This window comes from Paroedura picta, chromosome 2 (genome assembly GCF_049243985.1).
Source record: "Paroedura picta isolate Pp20150507F chromosome 2, Ppicta_v3.0, whole genome shotgun sequence".
Taxonomy (NCBI): Eukaryota; Metazoa; Chordata; class Lepidosauria; order Squamata; family Gekkonidae; genus Paroedura; species Paroedura picta.
In genome coordinates, this window is record NC_135370.1 from 9,047,606 (window position 1) to 9,070,737 (window position 23,132).

Sequence of the window (23,132 nt, forward strand, 5' to 3'; positions counted from 1 at the left end):
CCAGATGCAGAACTTTACACTTATCTTTATTAAATTGCATCTTGTTCTCATTTGCCCATTTTTCCATTGTGTTCAGATCTCGTTGAACTCTGTCTCTATCTTCTGGAGTATTTGCCAGTCCTCCCAATTTGGTGTCATCTGCAAACTTGATGAGTAGTCCCTCCACCCCCTCATCTAGATCATTAATAAATATGTTAAAAATTACCGGGCCGAGCACCGAGCCCTGAGGTACCCCGCTACTCACCTCTCTCCAGTCTGATGAAACACCATTGACAACAACTCTTTGAGTGCGGTTCTCTAACCAATTCCCTATCCACCTAACTATCTGAAAATCCAGATTGCAGTCCTTCAACTTATCCATCAGAACATCATGGGGAACCTTGTCAAAAGCTTTACTAAAATCCAAGTAAATGACATCAACCGAATTTTCCCGATCCAGCAAACCTGTTACTTGGTCAAAAAAGGAAACCAGGTTGGTCTGGCAGGACCTGTTGGAGACAAATCCATGCTGACTTCCTTGGATCACCAAATTGTCCTCAAGATGTTTGCAGATCGCTCCCTTTAATATCTGCTCCATTATCTTCCCCACAACAGAGGTCAGACTCACTGGTCTGTAGTTTCCCGGGTCATCCTTCCTCCCTTTTTTGAAGATCGGAATAACATTTGCTCTCTTCCAGTCCTCCGGGACATCTCCAGTCCTTAAAGAGGTTCCGAAGATGATGGACAAGGGCTGTGCAAGTTCTCTGAAAAGTTCTTTGAGTACTCTCGGGTGCATTTCATCCGGACCAGGGGATTTGAACTCATCCAGTGCAGCTAAATGCCTCTCGACAACCTCTCTATCCATGTTAACCTGCCACCCAGACACTGTCCTTTGGCTATGGCCATCTCTAGATGTGCCTAAACACTTTGACATGTGGGAAAAAACAGATGTAAAATAGGCACTAAGCCTTTCTGCTTTCTCTGCATCTTCCGTTAGAGTTTGTCCATCCGCACCCAACAGTGGGCCTATTGCCTCCTTCAATTTACGTTTGCTCCTCACATAGCTGAAAAATCTTTTCTTGTTACAATGGGCTTCCCTGGCCAATCTTAGCTCACCTTCAGCTTTGGCCTTTCTTATGATTGATCTACAGTGCCTAGTAACCTGTAGGTACTCTTCTTTAGAGCTCTGTCCTTCCCTCCATTTCCTGAACATTTTCCTTTTCTTTCTTAGTTCCTCTTGAAGTTCTCTGTTCATCCAAATAGGCTTCTTAGAGCTCCTGCAGTGTTTTCGTCTTTCTGGGATAGTCATTGATTGAGCATGCAATAGCTCTTGTTTGAGTAGCGCCCACCCTTCACATGCTCCCTTCCCTTCCAGCATTCTCGTCCATGGTATGACACTCATCATGTCTCTGAGTTTATTAAAGTTTGCCCTACGAAAATCCAACATCCGCGTCTGGCTACAAGCTTCCTTGGCTCCCCATCTCAAAAGGAATTCTATGAGGACATGGTCACTTCCCCCTAGGGTCCCCACCTCCTTCACCTCATCCACCATATTATTCCCGTATTAGGAGACATGCCTTGTTTTAGGCTCAGGATTTTGTTTGGATGCTGCGAGTCAAACCCAAATGTACGCATTTCTGCACTGAACAGCTCTGAATTAGACTCCATTGAAAAGACAAAATGGGGTTTTCTGGGGATTCCTTTGCTGTGGGGGGCAATTTGGGTCTGCACCCGAAGAAGCAGACTTTAGTGTGGAGATGCTGCCTCCCCCACCCCCATTCTCGCCCTGTCAGAGTCCCCACATCCCACAAAGTTCCCCTCAGAGGCAAATCATAAAACTCCACCCTATTGGAAAGGCAGCAATGTTAAGGAACAGGGAAAACAATAACCCGGCAGAAGGAAGACACGGCAGCGTCAGGGCAGGCCCAAGGAACTCGGCAAACTTCAAATGCCGGCATGAAAATTGCTTCTTGAGATGCCAGCAGGGCCGGAGTGATGGCCTGCCGGTATAGTATGGGGGATATAATCAAATTGAAAACATTGATTCATTTCCAAATGTCACTTCTCCTGTATTCTATCAAAGTGTGACTTTTCTCTGCCCACACAGACCAGCTGAGGAAAGTGTTTGGATCAGGAAATGAATGAGTTAGGAGCCCAGAAGTTCTCCAAAGACACCCTGCTTCTTGCTCTTGGATAGGTTGCCAGCTCCAGGTTGGGAAATACCAGGGGAATTTGGGGGTGGAGACAGGAATGGGTGAGATTTGGGGCAGGGAGGGACCTCAGTGGACATAATGCTATGACGTCCCCACTCCAAAGTGGCCCCTTTTCTCCGGGGGAACTGATCTCTTTAATCTGGAGATGAGCTGGAATTCCTGGAGATCCCCAAATCCAGTCTGGGGACCAGCATGCCTACTTTTGAGGGGAAAGGGATGGCATGAACTCTGTGGCCCAGTTGGGAAATCAGATCCAGCCATAAGAACATGACCTGTGGTTCAGAGTTGACGATAGGAACTGCATTCACTTTCTCTTTACTGATCAGTCTGCTCCCAAATGGCTCCTTGTGCCCAGAGTTCAGCATTCCCCGGAGAAGTGGCCAACAAGCCAAATGGTTTGTCGTGGAGCCCATTTCAAAGCTGCTTCCAAACCCAGCCAATGACTGGGGTTTGCTGGCTGCTCGACTGGCGCGACACCGGGGAACGAGGGCAAACTTTGTTTGCGGCACAAACATTTCCTTCCTAAGGGAAGGGGAGCTTAGGGCAGCCGTGCAAAGGGTGCGCTCGGCACACTCAGTGGAGTTGATATTTGTTGTGCAATGACTGGGCTGGATTACAGCAAGAACAGACTCACTGCCTGCTCTTTCCAAAGGGCCTTCCTCAAATGGTGTGTTCAGACAGCGGAGAGTTTGCTTCTCCAATGAGATGCAAAATGGGAGCTTGTGCAGGGCCGTTGAAGCAGGTCAGTTGATGCTGGTGAAGGCAGATCTGGCTTTGTGAGCGGAAGCGCACTCTTCCCAGGGGCCACGGATTCATCTAGGGGCCTCCAGGAGTATCAGGTTTCTGCAGTGAGAGCCATCAGTTTGGCCCTTCTGCATTCTCAGGGCCAGATTTGGATGGGGAGCACCTATGTGAGGTCAGTGAGGGAGCACCAGGGGATCAGCTCAGGGCCACTCTCCCCGCAATTCTCCAGGGAGTGGCCCGTCCACAAGGGTATCTGAGCATTTATGCAGACTGGGTTGGTCACAGCTCCTCTGATCCAGGCGAAGGATCACTGAGCCTGTGATTTAGCCAATGCGAGGTGGATCTCCTCCCCTCTACAACGAATGCCATACTGAAGCGGTTCTTCTTCAGGTGTTAGTGCTAACAAGTGGAGTAGGGGGATGCCCTGATGACAAAGTGGTCTCCCAGTCTACCATTTACTTCCCCTCCCCCCAATTCCTATAATGCAGTGGTTCTCAACCTTACCTGTGCCACGACCCAACTTTGATGACGGTGTGCGCGTATGTGCAGGAGGCGGGTGCCCGCACAGGCACACAACAATCAAGGTGGCGTGGAGGTGGCCATTGCCATGGCTCTGCCACCTTGGCCCACCTCCACCGGACACCAGCCTCTTCTGCCCGTCTCCGCCTGCTGCAGCCACTGTGGCGGCCTGCAACCTGGTGACCCCAGAGAAGGGGCCAAGCGAACCCAAATGGGTTTTGTACACCTGTGAGCTGTTTTGTTTAGCCAACTTGGACCTTGTGCTCAGTGCTGGCAATCTATATTCCTGTTCTTTTCCCTTGTGCCCACTTGGGTGCATGCTGAGAAGTTTGTAGAAAGGGTGTTACTCTGGAGGAATCTCAAGCAGACTGCAGGCACGGTTACTGAGGGGCAAGGGCCGCTTTGGCTGCCTGCCCCCTTCCCAAAGACCGGCCTGTCTGTCTGCCAGCATGTCCAAGCAAGCAGTATGTCTTCACTTGGCAGCTACTTCTGGGCAGGAGAGGGTTGTCTGCTAGAGAAAAGTGGCATAAAAATCTAAACAAATAAAATAAAATAAAAATATATAAGAACCATCTCTTCTTCTTCTTCAGTAATATTAGAGCTCTCTCAGCCTCACCTCCCTCACAGGGTGTCTGTTGTAGGGAGAGGGAAGGGAAGGCAAATGGAAGCTGCTTTGAGACTCCTACAGGTAGAAAAAAGCGGCATATAAGAACCAACATTTCTTCTACTGTTTGTTCCTGATGTTTTGTCGGTAACTGCGACTGACATCTTCATGCACCCACTCTGAGAGGTAAACAAAATGCCCTGTAACTGTTCACACCCTCCACAATTGAGTACAGAGAGATTCCCATCTTGCGATGACCTACCTCTGAAGATGCCAGCCACAGTTCCTGGGAAAACATCAGGGACTAAATCTGCTAGGTCACATTGGCCACACAGCCAGAGAACCCACAACCACTTCTGTGAGATAGATTTGGCTGAGAGCAACAGGCCCAGAGTCTTCATGGCTACCCCGGTTATTTCCTAGGTGTTATTCCAGGGCTCTGAACACTGTACCACAAGTTGGCTAGCCATTCAGTTGATTCACAATATGTTACTTTGGCACAAACGGCAGAATTTTAACATAATAGACCAAGGCCTTTGTCAACTGTTGGTGAACCTGGCTGGGTTTCACATCTCCAGTCTGCAGGAGAAACAGCTGTCATGGTAGATAAAAATTCCTCTTTCTCTAGGAACGTAGATGAAGGGTTCTTGTCTGGCTCCAGCCCTGACATACTCGCTTTCCACTGGCAGGGAATCCCTAGATAGAGGAGAATCCCGGCCATTGAACCTCCAGCTGCCTTCTGAACACTCCACAGATTTCAGATCTTCCGCTACTTGGGGACACCAAGGCTGGGCTATCAGGATTTCTAAGGTCGACAACTCCCCAAGTCAAGAGGGTCTAATATATAGCTAGCATTCCGTGCATGTTAACAAATTCTTCTTTGATCTCTTGGCTAACTTTGATGTTCAGATTGACTTTCTCTTTCATGTATTCTCAGAGCGACTGCACAGAGATCTTTACAGGCCGTACTCTATGTTTATACTTAGCAAACCGGGAGGGTGACCTTAGGAACCTTCTGCAGGAGCTACGGCTGTCCTGTTGACTCTGGGAGGCAGTATGCCTGAATAGTCACATAAAATGCTTCTGGGATGTACCGCTCAGTTTCTGTCAGTTTCCTGGGGGAGAGGTTACTAATTCTTAAGGATGCAAGAGGAAATTCTACTCTTTTTCTTAGTCTGACTTCTCCTTTCTTCATTTACATGCTGTGCATCTTGCAGGCTTGTAAAGGGTGACTTGCTTCCTTACCTGTGGCAATTAAGAAGGGAGGGAAGTGTTTGTTACCTGGGGGGAAAGGTGACCTGGTTCAGCAGAGATTCCAGACAGGAAATAAATGAATGGGATCTTGTGAAGGCTTCCCGCCCCCCCAAAACAACAACAACAAAAACAGAAGCAGATAGGTGTGATGGGATCTTAGTGGGTTCACAGTGCTGGGTAAAGATGATCTAATTGTGAGTGCAATTCTTCCTCTTGGCATTTCCCTGGTTTGAATCGCTTTCTCCTGTCCAGACGCCATTAGTGGATTGAAACTGGGACTTTCTGTGTGACCAGCGGATGCTCTGCCACTGAGTCACGACCCCTTTCTTGGTCACCCACCTGAAAATTGGGGATAATGATGCTTATCTGGAAGTGTTCTGAGATAACAGATGTGAAGTATTTTGGAGCTCTGCAAAATATTAACTAACTAGAAATCAAGCCCATCTTATTTTTTCATAAAATGGGCGCTAGGAGCCGGTCTTCTCTCGGCCCCAGGAGTGGCCTCACTGCAGCGAGGGTGCTCCCGGGGCCGAGAGAAGGCCAGCTCCCGGGCCCCCACCCTGCCCTCTGGATCTTTCTGCCGGCCGCTGGATCCTTCTGCTGGCCGAGGCCGCTCCAGCGGCTGGGAGAAGGCGGCGCATCCCCCCAGAGGACTCACCGCATCGACTGGCAGTCCAGTCTATGCGGTGATCCCCTGGCCGGGCGAAGCAGCCAATGGGGAGCCGCGCTTCTGACTGCTTGGCCGGGATGGACACTTGGAGGGGCCAATCAGGAGCTGCTTCGCGGCTCCTGATTGGCCCCTCCGAGTTTTTATCCCGGACAGGGCCCGCCCTAACTCCTCCCAGACAGCCCTTACTCTTTTATCCAGTCTGTTTAAAGATTATAACTAGTATATAACAGGTCAATCCTACACAGAGACCTTATAAGTCCATTGTAGCCAGTGGAGTAAATGTGCATAGGGTTACACAGTAAAACTACTTCTCTTCATAGGCTACGAGAATGTATACCAGGAACCCCCAACCATGCATAATATGAGTGTGTCCTCCCCCCAGTTCTCCCAGCATACATGATAGCCATGTTTGGTGAACATGCATCTATATCACCCCTTGGCACATAGAAATGTGAACACTGAAAAATACATTATTCCATTTGCACATACCACAGGTGGACAGCCATGGATAATGTGTGTGTTGTCCCCTGTCCATGCAACATGCTGAGCGAGTGTATCTGGAACATGGTAAGCAGCATGCTCTCTGGCCACATGCGCGTGGTGGGCTCATGCTACACCTGATTGTAATGTCTCAGCAGGTGTTTTGTTAGTGTACCAAATGCTACAGCTAAGTGCAAGGTAATGCATTCTTTCTGTGGACTAGTAAGCTTTGTGCATGAAGATTTGTCCACATGGTGATATAAGAAGAAGAAGAAGAAGAAGAAGAAGAAGAGTTGGTTCTTATATGCCACTTTTCCCTACCCGAAGGAGTCTCAAAGCGGCTTACATTCACCTTCCCTTTCCTCTCCCCACAACAGACATCCTGTGAGGTGGGTGAGGTTGAGAGAGCCCTGATATCACTGCTCGGTCAGAAGAGTTTTATCAGTGCCGTGGCGAGCCCAAGGTCACCCAGATGGCTGCATGTGGGGGAGCGCAGAATCGAACCTGGCATGCCAGATTAGAAGTCCGCACTCCTAACCACTACACCAAACTGGCTCTCTTGAATAAAGTTCAAGAATACCAGGAATTCTTCCTTTTCAGGAGCTTCCAGCAGACAAGAGTTATTCTCTGACAAATTGGCAAACCTCTAGTCCAAATCAACTCTTGGCTCAATGAACTATTGGGAACCAATATGAAGCAGAGTTTTGCCCAGCCTTAGAAACTTGATTCTCCCAAGAAGGATATTTAGAAAGGTAAATCTACATTTTTCTGAGTAGATCCAGTTGTCATTCAGATTGAAGTTACCCGACGAGAAAGAAAGCTCATTAAAAGAGCTCTTTCCCAATCACAAATGCCCTGCTTGCCCAGCATCTTCTATGTGGGAGTATGTGGACATTATCTCCACATGAGAGACCTCTCAGACATGGAGGACCATGTGGAGATGGGAGAGGACAAGAGACGGGAGAGCAGAGGGCAGCTCCCTGGTTAAGCCAAAGAGAAGCATTCCATACACGGAGAGGACACCTAGACACACTCCCCCATGTCCAGACATAATGAGACGCTACATCCCACATGAACTTCATCTCTCACAGGTGGAAGGATCAACTTGTTGCCCCTGGAGATGGAAATGCAGCTGCTCAAAAAGCAAGTCAAGGCCACGTTCTTCAGAGGCAGCTCTCAGTGCATTTTCAGTTCCTTCTCTTCTTTCCTCACTTTCTCAGCCCAATCTAGAAAGACTATCCTTGGCTGGAGAAGAAATGCCGGAAGCTGCAGAGATAATAGATGACTCTGTGCCTGTCTTCATAGCCTCAATCGAGTCCAAACCAGGCCGGTTCTGACAGGCGGGCCTAGAGTCGCTTCTGCAGCTCAGAGATTCCCAGCTTATAAATGGATGAAGCTTTATCGTAAAGAGCCTTCAGTTGTCGGTTGCCACCTTTCCTTTGACTTGTCGCTTAGAGCAGAACTAAGCATCTTTCAGTTCAGATGTCACTCCATTAGCTTGTCCTGGCAGCAGGATAGTGGAGAGAGGGAGCATGTATTTCTCTCTCTCTCTCTCTCTCTCTCTCTGCTTCTTTTAGTAATTGAGCTCGGAGGGGAGAGCCCCCGGAATTCCCAGGATCCTTCTGGAGAGTCATAAACAAACAAAGACCCAGAATGGAGTCAGCAACACATTTTTATTTTACCATCCAAATCTCCTGAAAAAATCTGTTGCAACATAGACTGGCAACCATCTTGAACAAGGCTGTGTGATGTTTTCTGGGAAGAGCTGTGGCTCAGTGGCGGAACACCTGCTTAGCATGCAGAGAGCCCGAGGTTCAGTCCCCGGCATCCCCAGTTGAAGGATCTGGCAGAACCTGAGGGGAAAGAACCCCGCCTGAGACCCTGGAGAGCCACTGCAGGTCTGAGTTGACTGTACTGACCTTGCTGGATTGAGGGTTTGTTGATGTGGAACACATCTTCTGGTGCGCCCCCTGGAGTGGAAATGGGCATGGACATGACATCCGTAGTCCCACCCCGGGGAGCATGCCAGAAGAGACGAGATGGTGGCGATGGCCCCGAGACCCAAGGCAGTACCAGTGCTGGAAAAGGCCTGGGCATCCACAGTAGCAGCCCCAGAGGACACTGGGGCCCCCATGGTGGCACGAGAAGAGGCTGGGGCAGCTGCAGCAGTGCTGGACGAGGCTGGGGGAGCCTTGGCAGCAGCCCCAGAGGAGGCCAAGGCTACTGTGCTGCCACTAGAGCCCCAAGGGAGTCCCGAGGGAGGAGGAGTCTGAGGGGGGGGGCACAGAGGAGATTGAGGAAGCGAAAGGTAAGGGATGAAAGGCTAGGGGTATGTGGGGAGGGGAGTCTGTGGGTATGTGTGTGTGTGTGAGTCTGAGAGAGAGGAAGGGGGAAGGGACCATGGAGGAGGTTGGGGAAGCCAGAGGTAAGGGGGGAGTGGGCAGAGGGAGTGGGGGGGGGAAGCATCTGTGTCTTCATATTTGTGTGTTTGTCTGAGAGAGAGGGAGAGGGCCAAGACCAAGGAGCCCCGGAACACGTATGTATTCCACATACCCTCTGAGAGTCTGACTCTCACCAATTTATTTCAACATAAAGGAGTGTTCTGTGTGATCTGAAGAGACCCCAAATTTCCTAATGAAAGGTCCCAGGTTCAGTCCTCAACATCTCCAGTTAAAAGGAGCAGGGAGTTGATGATTGGAAAGACTGCTGCCTGGGATGCTGGAGAACTGCTGCTGCCACTCTGAGTAGGCAATGCTCACTTTGATGGACTGAGGGCCTGACTCACTAGATGGCAGCTTCACATGTCCTTGGTGTTCTTCAGCTGAATTGGCCAAGGGTTCCATCATGTTTCCAACCGCAAGGCGTTCCCAGTAAGCGAAAGCTGCTCCAAGGCATCTTGCCAGCCTGGTCAGTTGTGCTTTCCATAGCTGCCGTGCTTGGGAAGAAGCTGCACCCCATGGAACCGCAGAGGGTGGCCAGCCTTAAGGGGGCACCCAGAGATCTCCTGGAATTGCAGCTTACACCCAGACTATAGGGATCAGTCTCCTTGGAAAAAATGGCTGCTTTGAAGGATGGGTCCCATAGCATTAGACTCCCCAGATTCCATCTCTCACATTTCCCAGAATTTCCCAACCCATAGTTGGGAAAATTAGGGTAGCAGCCCCACAAGAGTCCTTGGCCTGCACTTAGCTGGGAGGCCTTGGGGAGGGTTGGCAAAGCTCCTACTCTGCTGGAGACCCAACACCCCCGGTCATTTTAGGGGGACAGGGGCAGGCATATGCTAAGGCAGTTGTCTCCCAAGGCCCCACAGTGTGTTGGTGCCTCCTCTTGCTGCAGCTCCCTCAAGTGACTGCTTGGGCAGAGGACGCGCGTGGCAAGAAAGTTCATCAGGTGGGTCATCTGACAGAAAGGCTGATTTTACGAAATTAGGCAGATTGTGAGTGGGTGGTCAGGAAGGGATGTTTGTCCCTTGTGGCCCTTCCTTGCATACCCAGGGAAGTGCTGATCATCACTGCGGGATGGAAGGTGAATTTCTTCAAGGTCAGGCTGGATTCTGAGGTTTTTTGGTGGGGGGATCACTTGGGCATGAAATTGGGGTCACTGTGGGTGGGCAGTTAGTTGTGAGTTCCTGTCCTGGGCAGAGGGTTGGACTAGATGACCCTGGAGGTCCCTTCCGACTCTATGATTCTATAATTCCAGGTCTGAAGGCCACAGCGGGCTCCGATGAGGAGAACATAAGAGAAGGCAGTGACGTATATGAGGCTGGATTGGAGCGGGTGGGAAAATATTAAACACAACACCGCCCTTGTGAGTTTAATGGCAGAATGAAGAAATGCGCATTCACTTCCAGGGCATGTGGCATCAATGGGGTTGTGGTCAGGGGAACGTGCATAGGTTCAGATGTAGTGCATCACAGGGAGTCTTTGAACTGCAGAAGAAAAACCTTGTACCAGATAAACCGGAATATACAGGGCTTAGCAACAGTCCTTAAAAACCACGTTCTCCCACATGAGTCCACATGTTCACATTGGTCAACTTCAGGGGCTCTCTACAGTGGCTTCTGCTATCGGTGTAGGGTAAAGTGACCAGATTTGGAGGGAGGGAAGGTGGGACGCGCCGCCACCATGGGGGCAGCACCGCCCCCTCCCTTCCCTCCCACCCTCCCTCCCTGGCTCACCATCATCTCCTGAGTACAGCGGCGGTGGCAGCGTGGTGGTGGCGGTGCCCCTCCCCCCAAAGGAGTCTCCAAGCGGCTTATAGGGAGGTGAGGTTGAGAGAGCTCTGACAGCACTGTTCAGTTACAGCTCTAACAGGATTGTGACGAGCCCAGGATTACCCAGATGGCTGCATGTGGAGGAGGAGGGGGGAATCAATCCCAGCTCAGCAGATTGGAAGTCACTGCTCCTAAGAATTACACCACGCTGGCCACCTATGTTATACAAAGCTCGCGGTGGCAGAGAAATTGATGGAGATGGACCCAAATTAAGTGTCACCTGCATGGGGCTCAGAGGCACCCTCTGAGGTGCCATCTGGTTTGGGTTCAGGTCATAGAATCATAGAATCATAGAATCATAGAATCATAGAGTTGGAAGGGAACTCATGGGTCATCTAGTCCAACCCCCTGCACTATGCAGGACACTCACATCCCCATTGCTCATCTACTGTAACCTGCCATCCCTTTGCCTTCCAGAATCAGCCTCTCTGTCAGATGGCTCTCCAGCTTCTGTTTAAAAATTTCCAAAGATGGAGAACTCACCACCTCCTGAGGAAGCCTGTCATGGTGGGGAGGCTTTGGGACTGATAAGAGAGCAACACAGGCATAGTGATTGACTTGCCTGGAACTGGTCACCAGGGCCAGCTGCTCCACCCTCCCCATTTTAAGGATGACATTTTAGTGAATTGTGTCTAAAATGTAGGTCAGCTTGTAACAAGTCAACACAACCTTTGAATGGAACACTGGAGGGGTTGCACATGCATGCCTGTGCTCATATAGTAGAGCTGGTGCTGTAGGATTCATGTCTGCTTGCAGCTTGCATGTTCATGCCATAGCTGGATGCACCAGTCCTGAAGGAGCATTGCTGAATGATCCAGGATTGTCAGGCAATGCCGCTGCCTTGAGATTATGCTGCAACCAAGATGACTCTCTAATGCATCTGTCTTTTGTCTCTTGCAGTCGATCCGGGAAGTCACAGGCTACGTCTTGGTTGCCCTGAATCAGTTTGAGTACCTTCCCTTGGAGAACCTCCGGATCATTCGTGGGACAAAACTCTATGAGGATCACTATGCGTTGGCCATCTTCCTTAATTACAAGAAGGACGGGAGCCACGGACTCAGGCGTTTGGGACTAAGGAACCTGACGGGTAAGGGAAAGCTCGTTCTCCTATGAGTTGGTCAATCCTGCCAGCTGGTTGGCTTGATGGTGGCTGGGAAAGTTTCAGAGATGAATTCTAGTGCTGGGAGAAATATGTATAGAGCTGCAACCTTTTACTGTCAAAGTGCTGGTTCTTATTATTTGACTGGTGTTGAGGAGCAATTGCTCAGTAGATTTCTCTGGAATGAAGGTGCAGGAATGGGAGACATTTTGTCTTCAATAGCATTTTGTTGTCACGGAGCTGAAGGCCAAGCTGTATGTAAAAAAGGTGGCCAATTTAAGTGTCATCTAGACCAGGGGTAGTCAATCTGTGGTCCTCCAGATGTCCATGGACTACAGTTCCATGTTCTGGACCAGGTGGATCTCTTGTGCCACTTGTCAGAGCTGGCTTTGAAGCTTCCAGAGCTGCTTCAGGTATTCACATTTTGACTCACACATCCTGGAGCTCAGGCCTGAAAAGATCTTCTCTTCAAGAGAACAGAACTCAGACCCTTTGGATTGGAGTGTGAGATGTCTGCCGGAGTCAGCGGAAGTCAGAAGGGGTTGCTCGGCTCTTGACTGCCTCATGTGAGAGGACTCTTGGCGTAGCCGCTACGTCCCTTGAGATGTCTGAAAATGTGTCTGCCCACATGATAGCGAGGAATGGTCATGGTGATAGGACATATGTTTTGAAATGTTTTTAGATGATTTTGAAGCCATTTTCAGTTGGTTTTGATGTAAATAAAGTATTTGCTGTGATGGTAATTTGTTGGTCTAGTTCTGAACCCATGGCCTCCTAATGCTTTTTATTAAGACAAAGCAAACAGAGTGCAAGTTTTTGAGTTTTCCAGAAAAGCAGGCTAGCTGTTGAAGAAAGTCTGTCTGTGTGTGTGTGTGTGTGTGTGTGTGAGTGAGTGAGAGAGAGAGAGAGAGAGAGAGAACAGGGTGTTCCAGGCGATTTGTCTTTTGGTCCTTTGTCTACGTGTGTCTAGAAGGCCCTTCAGATTTAATAGGAACCTGTTGGGTTGGTCTTATGCCTTCAGCCTTCTGGACAGAGGAAGGTGAGTCAAGGGAGGACAGGGTGGGAGGACAGGGTGTTCCAGGCAATTTGTCTTGAGGGCCTTTGTCTACACCTGTCTAGAAGGCCCTGCAAATTTCATAGGGGCTGTTGGGTTCAACCTTCTACAACGAGGAAGGTGAATCAGTGGCATCCTCCGATAGCCCACAGGAAAGCAAATGGCTCCCCTAAAAGGCTGAGAGGAGAGGGAAAACACAGTGGTCCTGACATTAATCATTCTGGAGATGACTTTCAGATGATCCATTAATGGAAGCCGGTAGTTAGACATGCTAAAGGAATGATGGAGGAGAGCTTGGACTGCCCAGGTTCTCCCTTCCCTTCAGTAGAACCAGGTTGTCCAAAAAGGTCAGTTCCACAATGCCAAACACATGGCTGACAAGGATGAAAATCTCAAATCAACGTTTGTGAATGAATAATGGCCAAGAGACTCATTGTATTTTCCTCTCAACTCTCAAGTTCCTTGCTTACCCAGCTACAAGAATAGATGGTACGATGGGGGAAATGTTTGTTGCTCAACTTCATTGTCGATGGATCCTTGTCTCTACACTAGAGCTGCCTGGGCATCAGCTGTGGCCTGCAGAGGGGGGGGGGCGGAATCTTGCGTTTGTTTGTGCTGTTGTGTCATTCATGGAGCAAATTCGTTATTTTGTTTATTTATTATTATTATTATTATTATTATTATTATTATTATTATTATTATTATTATTATTATTAGATTTATTTCCCGCCCCTCCCGATAGGCTCGAGGTGGGTCACAACAACAATTTGTTTATTTATTAATTATATTTCTATACCTCTCTCCTGTAAGTCTCAGGGCAATTTACATAAAACATAGGGGAGTACATTATAACTATAGTCACAGTAATCATAACCTCTTGTGGTGCAGAGTGGTAAGGCAGAAGACATGCAGTCTGAAAGCTCTGCCCATGAGGCTGGGCGTTCAATCCCAGGAGCCGGCTCAGGGTTGACTCAGCCTTCCATCCTTCCGAGGTCGGTAAAATGAGTACCCAGCTTGCTGGGGGGTAAACGGTAATGACTGGGGAAGGCACTGGCAAACCGCCCCATACTGAATCTGCCATGACAACGCTGGAGGGCGTCACCCCAAGGGTCAGACATGACTCGGTGCTTGCACAGGGGATACCTTTACCTTTACCTTTAATCATAGCAGTAACAGTAAGAACTAGTATTGACCAACAATAGCATAACAATTAACAATGCAAGAACCCGTAAGGGGTTGGGTCAGTTGGGTTCAGGATGTAGAGCATGTCCGTGACGTCCAGGAGAGCAACGGAATGGTGTTAGATCTGTCAGACACAGTCGAATGCCTGGCGGAGAGCTCCCTTTTGCAGGCCCTGCAGAATGGTGGGAGTTCAGGAATTATCAGTTTCCTCCTCAGCTTCCACCTAATTCAGTTGTAGTGTTAACTGGTGTGAAAATGCTGATGATTAGAAAATATAATGGGGGAAGATGCTATGACATAAAATGATTGGGTTTGATTCCATTATGTTATTTTTGTAATTAAAACACCCTAAATGTTGGCTGCTTCTTATTGCTTCAAAATTCCACTCTTAAGTCTGTGGATTTGTAACAGAAACATCCATTCCAAAAGCAGCACTGTTGTTCTTGAAGTCAAAACACCTCCCTTTGAACCATAGAATCATAGAACGATAGAGTTGGAAGGGACCGCCAGGGTCATCCAGTCCAACCCCCTGCAGAATGCAGGCAATTCACAACTCTGCCCACCCACGGTGACCCCAATTCCATGCCCGGATGATGGCAAGGAATGTTCCCATTGGATCCTTGTTGGAGGTAAAACAAAACTGGTTGGAATAATTGGTTGATTTTTTTCCCCATCAGTTATCTTTGGAAAACGTGGTAATGAATTGTAATACACATTAATTGTTTTCCATACAAGTTCTTATGAAATTTGCAGGTGGTGGAAGTCATCTCACTTTTCCCTTGAGGGAATGTGTCTCCTGAGATTATTTTTGTTGTTGTTGCAGTTTTTAAAAACAGTTTTGCGCAGCCTTTCCACCTGGCCAGGATCCATAAGATATGGATACAACAAACCCCCCACACACACACACATACAAGCCCGTTAAATATTTGAACAATTAAAAATTGCACGAAGAGAGTCAGCAACTATGATCAGGGCTATGTGTATATATATTTAAAAATGCTGTTTTATTCAAAACTGTAATTTATTAACATGCATATTTCTGGAGCTTTAATTCAGAGATCCTACTCTTTAATTAAAGGCCAGAAGGTCACTCAGTGGGTTATCAAAGGGTTTCTGGTGCTGCAGCAACTGAGGCTATGCTCAGTTGTGTTCGGATCAGCCTCTGCTGACATAGTTTGTTATGACTCGAAAATAATCCGTGAAGCGTATGGTAAGGCCTGGTATTAACAGAATCCACGTATGAATCCCTCTCCCAGTAGACTCCTTAGAAATGGTCCAGTCAGAGGCCCTGGGGAGCATCTCACTGTGAAGAGAGGTGCAAAGGTGGAGGGCGTATCTGAGCAGATTTATTTTGGAGCCCGGGAAAGCAAGGGTGGCTGGAGCACATGATGACTGTATTCACTTAGGAGGTGTCCCATATTTCTTTGCAATGGAAAACGAACATCAGAGCAAGGATCACTTCCTCTAAATTATGCATGTCAAATAAGCAGCATTTTAAACAAATAAAGACATTCCGCTGGTTTCAGGAGGCTGTTCATTTCATGGAATCAAAGAATCACAGAGTTGGAAGGGGCCTCATGGGTCATCTAGTCCAACCCCCTGCACTATGCAGGACACTCACAACCCTATCACTTGCATGTGTTCGTATGAAATCCGCATTACTAGCAAGGGATTGCCTCTGTTCACATTTGGTGTTCCATTGGGCACTTTAAAATCGTTTTCTTACCCTTTTTAATAGGAATGTATCTTTGGAAAATTTCAGGAATGCTTTGGGGGTCTGACAATGTGAAAAAAGAGGAGAAGCTGCCTCACGAAACAGGGTCGTGAAGAGAGATACTGATGGTTGGAGAGTCCGGGCCACCTTGCTCAGCCTGGAGCCCTTTAAATCCTCGCCTCCTCTTCCCCCAGCTCCCTGTCCTTACCTGCTGGTGTGGCTTGCTGGGCTGGCCCCACCACCGCCAGTCTTCCGAGCTTTACCCCACTCTCTGGAGGGGGGAGTGGCCTCAGAAGCCTAGAGGAGGCGGGGCCAGCCCAGCGAGCCCCAGCAATGTGACTCACTGGGCTGTCCCTGTCCACCTCCCAAGGCTTCCCCCACTCTCTGGAGGGCAGGAGGGCCTTGGAAGGCCAGTGGAGGTGGAGCCAGCCCAGGGAGCCCCACTGCTAAGGCCAGCCTGCTGCCGCCGCCCCCACCAGTCTTTTGAGGCTGCTTCTGCTCTCCGGAGGGTGGGGGTGGCCTTGGAAGACTGGCAGCTGTGCTGACGGCAGAGCAATGAGAGTGACTCACTGCTGTCTGTAGATACTTTGATGCTGGTCAATGACCGTAATAAATAAATAATAATAATAAAAGTGACTCACTGCTCTGGCACCACTGCCACTGCTGCGGTCAATTGAGTGGCATGCTGCCTATGGTGGGATGACGGATGTCACATCCATCTACATCGCTGCTTGAGGGAGGGCACCAGTAGATGTTCCACATTTTAAAAAAAATCTCACATTCCTATCAGTGATCCCGGTAGCGACAGAGTGGTGAAGTGCTTCCCACCCAGCTTAAAGCCTTCCAGTAGCCAGCTCCCCTTCCATTCAGGAGAACAGGCAGCATTAATCTCACAGTCAAAATTTGGTATCCATTCAGGCAAAATCTGAAATCCTGTTAGATAGGCATGGCTGGTTCTCATGCAAAGAGATCTCCTGCTCCCGCCATGCCATCCCACCCAAGATAGGCTGTAGGCTCACAGCTTGGACTCAGCTGGTAGCAGCGTCGATCCAGGAGGGGATACCCATCACCCCCTCATGCCCAGATTGCACTGCATTAGCCCCATCTGCGTTGGCCACTGAAACTGGTGCCAGTGTGTCTTGGCTAGAGATGTGGCCCCCCTTCAAGGATCGCTGCCTTGCCGTGGCAAGGGGGCTTGTGTAACACAGTGAAGCTATGAGCTATGCCATGTAGGGCTACCCAAGACGGACAGGTCATAGCTGAGAGCTCTGACAAAAGGTGATCCACTGGAGAAGGAAATGGCAAACCACTCCAGTATCTTTGCCATGAAAACCCAATGGACAAGTTCAAAAGGCACAATGATATGACGCTGGAAGATGAGCCCCTCAGGTCGGAAGGTGTCCAATATGCTGCTGGGGATGAGCAGACGGCTAGTACGAGTAGCGCCAGAATGAATGAAGCAACTGGGCCAAAGCCGAAAGGACGCTCAGTTGTGGAAGTAACTGGTGGCGAAAACACAGTCCGATGCTGTAAAGATTTTTATTCCACAGGAACCTGGAACGTCAGATCCATGAATCAAGGTAAGCTGGACGTGGTTAAACTAGAGATGACAAGACTGAACATCGACATTTTAGGAATCAGTGAACTAAAATGGACAGGAATGGGTGAATTTAATTCAAATGACCATCAGGTATACTACTGTGGACAAGAATCACGCAGAAGAAATGGAGTAGCCTTCATAATCAATAAGAGAGTGGGAAAAGCAGTTTTAGGATACAATCCCCAAAATGACAGAATTACCTCAGTTCTAATCCAAGGCAAACCATTCAATGTCACAGTAATCTAGGTCTATGCCCCAACCACTGCTGCTGAAGAGGATGAAGTTGAACAGTTCTATGAAGCCCTACAACACCTTCTAGAAGCAACGCCAAAAAATGATGTGCTTATCATCATGGGGGATTGGAATGCTAAAGTAGGAAGCCAAAAGATAACCGGGATAAAAGGCAGGTTTGGCCTTGGAGTACAAAATGAAGCAGGGCACAGGCTGGTAGAATTTTGTCAAGAGAATACAATGGTCATAGCAAACACTCTTTTCCATCAACCCAAGAGACGACTCTACACATGGACATCACCAGACGGTCAACACAGAAATCAGATTGACTATGTGCTCTGCAGCCAAATATGGAGAAGTTCTATCCAGTCAGTAAAAACCAGACCAGGAGCTGATTGTGGTTCAGATCATCAGCTTCTTGTTGCAAAATGTAGGCTAAAATTGAAGAAAGTAGGGAAAAGCACTAGGCCACTCAGGTATGAACTAAATCATATCCCCGACGAATATTCAGTAGAGGTGACAAATAAATTTAAGAAATTAGATCTGATAGACAGAGTGCCTGAAGAACTATGGACGGAGGTTCACAACATTGTACAAGAGGTAGCAACTAAAATCATCCCAAAGAAAAAGAAATGCAAGAAATCAAAATGGCTGTCTGAGGAAGCTTTACAAATAGCTAAGGAGAGAAGGGAAGTGAAAAGCAAGGGAGAAGGAGAAAGATACACCCAATTGAATGCAGAATTCCAGAGAAAAGCTAGAAGAAATAAGAATGCCTTCTTAAATGAACAGTGCAAACAAATAGAAGAAAACAATAGAATGGGGAGGACCAGAGATCTTTTCAAGAAAATTGGAGATATGAAGAGAACGTTTCATGTAAAGATGGGTATGATAAGAGACCAAAATGGTAGGGACCTCACAGAAGCAGAAGAGATTTTAAAAAGGTGGCAAAATTATACAGAAGAACTATACAAGAGCGAGCTTAACATCCCTGATAACAACATTGGGGTAGTTACTGACCTGGAGCCAGATATCCTGGAATGTGAAGTCAAATGGGCCTTAGGAAGTCTGAGCAACAATAAAGCTAGTGGTGGTGACAGCATTCCAGTTGAACTATTCAAAATCTTAAAAGACAATGCAGTAAAAGTGCTAAACTCAATATGCCAGCAGATTTGGAAAACTCAACAATGGCCACAGGATTGGAAAAGGTCAGTTTACATTCCAATCCCAAAAAAGGGCAATGCCAAAGAATGTTCAAACTATCGCACCATTGCACTAATTTCTCATGCTAGCAAAGTTATGCTCAAAATTTTACAAGCTAGGCTCCAGCAATATGTGGACCGAGAACTTCCAGAAGTACAGGCAGGATTTCGAAGAGGCAGAGGAACTAGAGATCAAATTGCCAACATATGCTGGATCATGGAGAAAGCTAGGGAGTTCCAGAAGAACATCTACTTCTGCTTCACTGACTATGCTAAAGCCTTTGATTGTGTGGAACGCAACAAATTGTGGGTATTTCTTAAAGAGATGGGAATACCAGAGCATATTATTTGTCTCTTGAGAAACCTATATGCAGGTCAAGAAGCAGCAGTGAGTACTGAACATGGAATCACTGATTGGTTCAAAATTGAGAAAGGAGTTTGGCAAGGCTGTATACCGTCGCCTTGCCTATTTAACTTGTATGTGGAGCACATTATGAGAAAGGCGGGATTAGAGGAGTCACAAATTGGGATCAAGATTGCAGGGAGAAGTATCAACAACCTCAGATATGCAGATGATACCACTCTAATGGCAGAAAGTGAAGAGGAACTAATGAGCCTGTTGATGCGGGTGAAGGAGGAGAGTGCAAAAGTTGGCTTGAAACTCAACATCAAGATCATGGCATCTGGCCCTCTCAATTCCCGGCAAATAGACAGGGAAGAAATGGAGATAGTGACAGATTTTATTTTCCTGGGCTCCAAGATCACTGCAGATGGGGACTGCAGCAAAGAAATTAAAAGACGCTTGCTCCTGGGGAGGAAAGCTATGGCAAATCTAGACAGCATCCTAAAAAGCAGAGACATCACCCTGCCAACAAAAGTGCATTTAGTCAAGGCTGTGGTATTCCCAGTTGCAATGTATGGCTGTGAAAGTTGGACCATAAGGAAGGCCGAGCATCAAAGAATTGAGGCTTTTGAACTCTGGTGTTGGAGAAGACTCTTGCGAGTCCCTTGGACTGCAAGGCAAACAAACCGGTCAGTCCTAGAGGAGATCAGCCCTAACTGCTCCTTAGAAGGCCTGATCCTGAAGATGAAACTCAAATACTATGGCCACCTCATGAGAAGGAAGGACTCCCTGGAGAAGAGCCTAATGCTGGGAGCGATTGAGGGCAAAAGAAGAAGGGGACGACAGAGAATGAGGTGGCTGGATAGAGTCACTGAAGCAGTCGGTGCAAACTTAAATGGACTCCGGGGAATGGTAGAGGACAGGAAGGCCTGGAGGATCATTGTCCATGGGGTCGCGATGGGTCGGACACGACTTCACACCTAACAACAACAAAAGAGATGTGGCTCTGTGTCCCGTGTACCACCTGCCAGATACCTGGAGGTTTATTTGTTCCTCAAGTGTGGGCTAAGGCAGGGGTAGTCAACCTGTGGTCCTCCAGATGTTCATGGACTACAATTCCCATGAGCCCCTGCCAGCGTTTGTTGGCAGGGGCTCATGGGAATTGTAGTCCATAAACATCTGGAGGACCACAGGCTGACTACCCCTGGGCTAAGGAGCTTCTGCATGGAGGGCCACACCTGGGTTTCTTGTGACCTCCTTTTCTTGTTGCTCCAGCATCTATTTCTGACTCCTTCTGTGGCTATGGTACAAAGGCACTGGTTCTCCCTCCCTCTGTGCGGTATCTTTGTTTTCAGCAGCTGGTAATAGGAAGAGAAATTGCAACAAGCCCTTATGATGGATAATTAATATCCTCTGAATTCATTCTCCATATCCGCATTAAGGTGGATTGTCTTCTTATTTTGTTTTTAAAAAGATGATAATTTCATTGTGGAAATACGCATGCCAACTCCACAACGTGAAAGGGGGGGGGGGGAATCCTCCGAAATGTTTGATTTATGCATTAAAATCAAAAGTATACATATACTTATAAATGTATATTTACATACATACATGCATGTATGCATATACACACACACATGTATATGTATATACAAGAATGTACATGTATATACAAGAATGTGGTGCAAGGTGGTAAGGCAGCCGACATGCTGTCTGAAGCTCTGACCACGAGGCTGGGAGTTTGATCCCAGCAGCCAGCTCAAGGTTGACTCAGCCTTCCGTCTTTTCTGAAGTCGGCAAAATGAGTACCCAGCTTGCTGGGGGGGTAAACGGTAATGACTGGGGAAGGCACTGGCAAACCACCCCATATTGAGTCTGCCATGAAAACGCTAGAGGGCGTCACCCCAAGGGGCAGACATGACTGAGTGCTTGCACCGGGGATTCCTTTACCTCTATACATATACCACGATCCATCTCACAACCCCATAATACAACTCAATTCTCCAGGCACGTTTGACAATTTTTTACCTGTCCCTTCTCTGGTCACATCATTCCAATGGAACAACTCTTAAGGTAGCTAAATTATATATGTTGCCCTGTTTAATAAGAAAGTGTTTGGTTAAATCCTAAATCTAACTGTGAATGTTAGATGGATGAGGAAGCTAGACCAGCTCAGGTGCAGGACCAAAAAGCTCTGGCCCTGGCCAGTTTTACCTCTTTGGGGCCACGGACCCCAATCAAAATATGATTGTTTAATCTTAACTGTCTTTTGGAGGCATAGCAGAAGAGGTGTTCCCCTAGATATGGGGGCCCTAGACAGTTTACGGCTTTGAAAGTAAAAGTCAAAACCTAAAATTGGATTTGGTGTCCAATCTGGAGCCAGTTCAGCTGGGAGAGCACAGCTATAGAAAGAAAAATGCTGTAACATGGGGGGTATAAAGCAAAAGGCATTTCTCCCCAATGTACCCCTCCATGGGGGGCTTGTCCGGGGTTTTACAGGAGTTTTATAGGTCTATGAGATTTTATAATAGTCAGCCGCCACGAGTCTCTGAAGAGCGGCAGGATATAAATCCAAAAATAAGTAAAATAAATAAACAAAATAATTTTCAAAACAGTATCTATAAAATATAGTAATACTTCTATGGGGCTATATTTCTACTCCGCATTTTAAGTTGGAGGCCGATTTCTCCTGGGAAGGAGGCTGCCCCGATGCGTCCCTTTGTCCTCCTTGACTTGTGAGCCTCGGTGCCTACAATTGACCGGCAGAAAATGGGAATTACTCCTGAAGACAGTCCATAAAACCAGCGGGGTTCGTCTCCAGGGCCCCATCAAGGCTGTAGTGAGCCTGGACAGCAATATAAATAAGCAGACCTCTGGTTTACTCTAACCTCAAACAGAAGCAAAGAGGAAACATGATTTATGGTTGTTGTTTTTGTGTGTGTGTGTGTGGGGGGGGGGAGGGCTGAGCAAAACCTTCCCTGCTGTTCAACCACAGATTAATTTCAGTGTTATTGCTAATTATTTTACAAAATAAGCACACATTATTCCCGGGACTCCAGTGTGCCAGCCTTTCCTCTCAGCTGCTGCAGCCAACTTCAGAGGGAATTCTGACGCGGTACATGGCTCCTGGCTGGGAGCTATATCCTGCGATCGTTTTACAAGACCATGGAGGCTGATTCCTGGGGAAATGATGGGGATATTGGGTTAATATCGCAGAGTTTGCCCAGTCATAGACGCTGTGTGCAGGAAATAAATCTCCCAAGAAGGATATCACAAAAAAAAAGGGGGGGGAACGTTATACCTGTTCATATGAAGGTTGCAGGTGAAAGGAGAGCGAGAAGCCCAGCCTAGAGAGTCCTTTCCCTCTCACAAATGGCCAGCCTGTCCAGTATCGTGTGTGGGAGTGTGAGGGCTTGGCCTCTACAGGAGAGACCTGCAGAGACAGGCATCTCCAGGGAAGGCCATGTGAAGAAGGGAGAGGACAAAGTGCACAAAGACAGGGGAGAGGGCAGCGGGCAGCTGTCAGGTTAAGGCAAAAAGATTCATCCTTTTCAAGAAGGCAACATCTACACACACTTAGAATGATGTAGCCCCTCCCCCCTCCCCTCCCCCCCAAGGTCCAGCCATGCTGTGTTGCTCACTCCCAACAGAAATATGGTGAAGGTATATGCAATTAAAGACAGTGCAATAGAGAGTGGATAGGCTGTCCAGCAGTTGGGGCAGGATATTAACCTGCACCCCCCCCCCACACACACACACACATCTCCCCCCCCACACACACACACATACAATTCAAGAGAACAGCGACTCTGCTTCAAGGTTGGCTTTCTGCTAGGGTTAGGGAAGTATGAAGCCCCCTTTTTAAAGGAAGGGATAGGCTTGGCGAGTGGGGCTCTTCTGAGCTGAATGACCAAGATCCGTGGTCTCTCCCTGTGCCTGTCCCTTTACAGCAGGTGTCTGTCCTACCTTCTCTA

General features: G+C 48.0%; 1 protein-coding gene across 4 annotated transcripts in view; it reads left to right on the forward strand.

Annotated features, from left to right (window-relative positions):
* Positions 1–23,132, forward strand: part of ERBB4 (erb-b2 receptor tyrosine kinase 4) — a 918,733-nt gene that overhangs the window by 416,219 nt on the left and 479,382 nt on the right. For all 4 annotated transcript variants that reach the window (XM_077319331.1, XM_077319333.1, XM_077319330.1 and 1 more), the window contains exon 3: positions 11,637–11,823. In XM_077319331.1, the coding sequence (XP_077175446.1) occupies positions 11,637–11,823 (187 nt within the window). The remainder of the gene's footprint in view (positions 1–11,636; positions 11,824–23,132) is intronic.